Source organism: Dichomitus squalens (assembly GCF_000275845.1).
Source record: "Dichomitus squalens LYAD-421 SS1 unplaced genomic scaffold DICSQscaffold_72, whole genome shotgun sequence".
NCBI lineage: Eukaryota > Fungi > Basidiomycota > Agaricomycetes > Polyporales > Polyporaceae > Dichomitus > Dichomitus squalens.
The window spans coordinates 12,131-17,736 of record NW_006766954.1 but is presented as its reverse complement, the minus strand read 5'-3'; the positions used below and the strand labels follow the sequence as shown (position 1 = coordinate 17,736).

Here is a 5,606-nt window from a genome sequence, read left to right as displayed (position 1 = left end):
CACAAGACCTACGAAGCTAGTCTTCACGCAGATAGCGACAGACTAGTCCCAATGACCAAGTTATACATTAGCAATCGAAGAGAGATACAACACTATGGTCACTCACCTAGTCCCAATGACCAAGAGGTCGAGATGGGGACTAGGGAGCGCCTAGGGGGGTCCTTATATACTAGAGGGGCTGCTTAGCAACCAAGGACAAGGCGCGAGAGCGAGGCAGTGAAGATGACAAAAGGGGGAACAAAGGGCGAGAAAGAAAAGGCAAGGGCATGGCGATCACGGGAACGTAGCATGCGGCTGTGGGAACGTATCTACAGTGTCCAAACTGGGATGAGCTAGGAAAGGAAACGGTCCGGAAATGGAAGGTGGGCGTCAAAGGGAAGGGAATGGGCGGCAAAAAGGGGCGTCTGTCCAACGTCCGTGACATCATACAAGCATGAAACAAGTTCGCAAGGGTGCGACAACGTGCGGCCTTGTTGTTGATGTGCTGTAGACGAGAGGTGGGGAGGTATGCGAGAAGAATCTGTCCGCGGCGAGAAGGCTTGCAGCGAATATCCTTTGGCAGGTTGCCCAGCGTCATATAGACGGGATATGCGGACTTGTTCCCGATAAGGGTAAGCTGCGTCTTGTCTGACGAGATGATGATGGGGATGACCGTTGCACCCGGTTGTTCCTTCTCAAGCTGTTTCTAAAGGCTGATAGTGGATGGTTAGAACGGATGCTTTGCAGTACAACACTATCGCTCTACAAACCTGAGTAGCCCACCACCATTGTCCTGTGTTCATGTCGAAGTACACCCTGGCTGTCTTGTTCTCGTTGGTGTAATGTCGCTCCGGAACGAGAAGAAGGAGTCCTGCAAAGTCCGGGTCCCCATAAAGCGCCTCCACGCACTTCAGAATATCTCGATAGAAGACCTCAAATGCCTCGCCAGCAACGACAATCTCATGGCGCTCAAAACAAGGACGTGCGGAGGGGAGTTGCTGTCACAGCCGACGAGCTGTGCCACCAGATAAACAAAGACAAAGCTTACTGGTGAAGGGGTTGGTGCTGAGAGCGAAGCAACCACAAGTGACACAGCAAGAGATGATGCAAAGAAGTAGATTCCCTAGACTAGAAGGGGCAGTGAGAGGTAGGGCTGCTAGCTACCTACAGAGGAGATGGGTGATCGACGAGAAGATCAAGTCTGAGGTTCCCTGCCTCAGATTCTCTACTATATATACTAATACAACGGTGCACAGACCAGGTACCTATTGACCATCGTTTGGTCAGAGTTCTCTGCCTCATGTCCTACCCTCTGACCTGCCTCATGGTGACCTTACGACTAATACCTAAGTCGTGCCGAGTCTGGACTCCTTCCAATGAGTAAGCGCTCCTGCTGTCACATCAGTCACCTGCCAGTGAGTGAGGATGGGCGCTCCTGGCCGTCACGAGGTCTGGGGTTCGATCCCGGCCCCTCCACTTTCCGATACGAGTTGTCCGTGGTCAAGGTGAGCGTCTGTCCTGGTTCACATGACCCCCAGGTCACGTGGCACGAGAAAACTGTGACAGTTGCTCGTTGATGATCCGATTAAGGCCTCGAGTGTTTTCATCAGTAAAAACGAATTTCTACAGAGCCGCATGCCATGGCGATGTAGGCTACGTCAGCTCTATAGCACAGGGCGCTAGGTATGTAGACATCTGTAGCGCTCAGTAGTCAGCTCGATTTTTGGGACTGCCTGTTGTGATCGGCAACCCTAGCAAGGCACATTTGTAGCAAGACCTGATACTTTGTAGTTGAAATTGAAGCAGGAAAAGTTTCAAAACCGCCCATTCTCATCGAGCGTAGCAGATGGATTTTGCGAAGTCAGCTCGCACCGGCCCTAAACACGGGCGTCTATACCCTGTTGCTCTGCCCGACGCCCTTGCTTCTGGGTCTTGCCTTGTACAATCCCTTCGTTTGCCTGTGTTCTCTTCCGTTCCTTATTCCTGCTCACTCTGGGTTTTGTCTCGAACGTGATATGTTTTGCTTAAGTCGGCAAGTCGAAGATCCTTTCCGTAGCCTCCTACCAACTTAGCTGCTCTGTGCAAATGACGTGGCATGTCCATCCTCTGTAGGTGTCTCGTATCCTCTCTCATCACCCCCTTTCTTACTACCGATATATGCTGAGCTGTCTCATCTTATATATATGAGGGAGGTAGGTATGTCTGAGAGTCTGATATCCGAGAGAGGCAGGTACGTCTTAAGGTCTGCAGAGGTTTTCGACGTCTGTTGGCATCTACAGCAGGTATGTGGTCCTGTACTGGCGAACCCCCCCTCCCTCCCTCCATCCCCTCCCATTGGTACGTGTCCAAGCTGTCACCAGCTTCCATCCTGCTACGGTCGTAATTAGTGTGGCATGTTGTAGTCATCGTTGGGTGGTTGGGGAAGGAGAGATCTCGCTGGCAGTAGTGCCTACACGTCGTCGAATAGCATACTTGAACTGTATCTAGTTTGTTGTAGTGCAAATCAATATATTTTCGTGAATCATTCAAAATTGTCGCTGTTCTCTATTGCGATAAGAAGTCATCTATGGCAGGAATATACGAGCTACGGCGTATCTACATTGACCTACAGAGCCGTGGGCGGGCGCTATGTAGGCCATGTACCCCCGAGGTATGCTACGCGACTATCCCAGCTATGGCGTCTACTTAGCCCGATGTAGCACACTGATTTTTTTCTGATGTTTGTAAGACAACGCAAGCCGATTTGCAACCTAGCATAGCCTTGATCAGTGAAACAATTGACATCTAGGATGTGCGAAGTCACAGACCTCCTCAATCGCAAGGAGTTCGTCGAAAGCGGTGGAACCAGGGCCATGCATCTTGGCCCACATCCCAACCTTCCAATCTCGCTCAGAGGCAAACGGAGCATAGGGGTTGGGATTGTTTGGATTGTCGACGACCATGCGATAGCTCTCATGAGCTGTGTGGCGTAAATTGGAGGGTCCGGTTTCATCTAAATCTGAAATTGGGGCACCTGCGGTTGTGATCGGAAAGCGAACAACAAATGTCTTGCGATGCGCAGCATTCTCAATATCCCTCCGTTCCTGAAAAGATGGAGAGAATGCGCAACATCATGCACAGTCAGGTATCCGTCAGTATGAACTCAACAAAGTTGAACAGCTGTATCACTTACCTCGGAAGCGACCGAAGGTGTCGCCAAATGCACAGTTGAAGACGGTTGGTGTGGGGGTACACTGTTAGGGCGTAACGCGCGAGGTTCCGGCTCCCATCCTACCTCGTTCAACTCCTCGTCAGTTTCTTCGTCACTGGTCAGTGGTCCTGAGGCGCGCTCGTCCTCGTCCTCGTCCTCGTCCTCGTTCTCAAAATAGTGCGCATCGTAGTCCCCAAAGAAATCACCTTCAAAAGGCATTGGCTCGGCATCCATATCGACGTCCTCGATTTGAGGAAGTTGGATAGGATCGGGGGAAGTCGCATCGAAAGGTGGGCTAGAAGGCAGAGGAGACTGATAGAAGTGAGAGGTTCGAATCGCAGCACAGGCGGGCTTCTGAGTTTGCGCCAAGTGTTTTGAGTGTCCGGAGGAACTGAACCATTTGCGACATCCTGGACACTTCTCAGTGGCTAGTGCGGTACGTGAGGAAGCCATAGATAGCAACGACAGTGTGAGTGTACAGAACAATATGAAACTAGCTACAAATACATGCGAAACGCACTAAGACTTGACCCTCGATGGTTGGGACACAGCCTGGGATGAGCTTTGATGTCCATCGTCAGCCACCAGCGGACCTAAAGAGGAAATTCAGACTCTGCCCATCGCCTGATTTCGGAGTCAGCTACAAATCCCTTGCCATCTTGGACGACGTGGAATTTGTTCTTACCATTCTTTGCTTCTTCTCCCACATCTTTCTCACTCGCACACGCCGCTCTTTCTGTTTTCACGTTCCTTTACCAGTTATCAATGTCAAACCGCGCATCTCGTTCGAAAACGAAAAAAACGGGGCCGTACCGCAGCAGTCGTCCCCTGAGACGATGGTTGGGGCCGCTTCTCCAGTCGAGGAAGGCATGCCCCCTACTGCACCTCAGGGTCTGAAGCCTCGTCCTCGCCGGAAGGTTGCTAAAGCAGAGGCAAACGTCGGCGTCGCAGGTGCGTGAATGCAAATATCACATAAATGAGCTAACTCACCGCTGGCTTAGCAACTGCACTCGCGGCCAAATCCACATTACGCCAGTCCATCGAGACGTCCAAGGCAGGCAGCGCAGATGTTGAGAACCTGTACTACACCGCCAAGGGTGAGTCCGAGTTGTTACTAAAGCCTAGCGATACTGAAGTACCTCGTCAGCTCCCGATGTTGTTGATGGGGCGAAGAGTACTCGCAAGCGAATACACTCTGACTCCGAGTCCCTCACCAGGGCTGGCACTGATGTAAATGAGGATGTATCCCCGACGTCCATCGACGCTCCGCCAGCAAAGAAGACAAAGAAGCTAGCAACAAGTAAGCGAGACAGCCATGGCTCATGAAAGCATCCCCTTCTGACCTTCTTTAACCACCTCATCCGCGACGCGACCAATGCGATTCAACCTGCAACTGACAGTGAGTGCCAAGCGCGACAACGCAGTGACCACAAACACACCGGATCAGAGGACTAGTACGCGCGGTCAAGAAGCTCGTGCCTCGCAACGTAAGCCTATCACGACGCGATTCAGCTGAAATGTACTACAAGAGACTGAACAAGTGCTCACAGTGACGGGCATGGCAAACGCCAGCGGAACAACCATTATAACAGATCCTGTAGGCAGTATGAGTGTGGAAGATGTGGCAGATGATGATGAGGCTGAACACTCTGACCATGATGATGAGCCCTCAGCCCTAACGCAAGAGCAGGAGCCGGGCCAAGACGACGAAGCTCAGTCCGACTCTGGAGAGGAGTCAGAATGCGACGACACACACAAGCTTGCAGCCCATCTGGTCGCTGAAGTGCGTTCAGTATCATTCAATTGGTTTGAGGTGTTGGTGAATAACCACTCACCTCGATTGTTTCCCCTCCAGACACCTGTGTGGCATGAGTGTCACGGACGCTGGACAGACGCCCCTTTTTGCCGCCCATCCCCCTCCCCTTGACGCCCACCTTCCATTTTCGGACCACTTCCTTTCTTAGCCCATCCCAGTTTGGACACTGTAGATACGTTCCCACTGCCACATGCTCCGTTCCCGTGATCACCATGCTCTTGCCTTTTCTTTCTCGCCCTTTGTTCTTCCTTTGTCATCTTCACTACCTCGCTCTCGCGCTTTGTCTTTGGTTGCTAAGCAGCCCCTCGAGTATATAAGGACCCCCTTAGGCGCTCCCTAGTCCCCATCTCGACCTCTTGGTCATTGGGACTAGGTGAGTGATTATAGCGTTGTATCTCCCTTCGATTGCTAATGCATAACTTGGTCATTGGGACTAGTCTGTCGCTGGTTGCGTGAAGACTAGCTTTCGTCGGTCTCGTGCCTTCGTGCCAACCACCGCTCTGCCCGTCGAGTTTTCTGATACGTTTATCCCTCTCACTCTCTCTTCTCCCCTTTCGGCTCCTCGCCACTCGCCTACGGGGTCGTCGCCGAACGTCGACCCGAGTCTACGCGCCTAGTCCG

The 5,606-nt window shown here is 52.0% G+C and overlaps 2 protein-coding genes across 2 annotated transcripts in view; one reads left to right on the top strand and one right to left on the bottom strand.

Annotated features, from left to right (window-relative positions):
* DICSQDRAFT_71291 (uncharacterized protein) overlaps positions 1–3,050 on the bottom strand; it is a gene marked incomplete at both ends in the record, with an annotated part of 13,087 nt that extends 10,037 nt beyond the window's left edge. The window contains 4 exons of the mRNA XM_007370624.1: positions 423–685; positions 750–977; positions 2,682–2,729; positions 2,787–3,050. Of these exons, the coding sequence (XP_007370686.1) occupies positions 423–685; positions 750–977; positions 2,682–2,729; positions 2,787–3,050 (803 nt within the window). The remainder of the gene's footprint in view (positions 1–422; positions 686–749; positions 978–2,681; positions 2,730–2,786) is intronic.
* A 955-nt stretch (positions 3,051–4,005) lies between these two features.
* Positions 4,006–5,602, top strand: DICSQDRAFT_174769 (uncharacterized protein; the record flags this gene model as incomplete). The annotated part of the gene is made up of 6 exons (XM_007370623.1): positions 4,006–4,120; positions 4,171–4,266; positions 4,317–4,469; positions 4,570–4,656; positions 4,720–4,952; positions 5,423–5,602. 6 exons carry the CDS (start codon positions 4,006–4,008, stop codon positions 5,600–5,602), a joined length of 864 nt encoding a protein of 287 aa, XP_007370685.1.
* Positions 5,603–5,606: the final 4 nt, after the last annotated feature.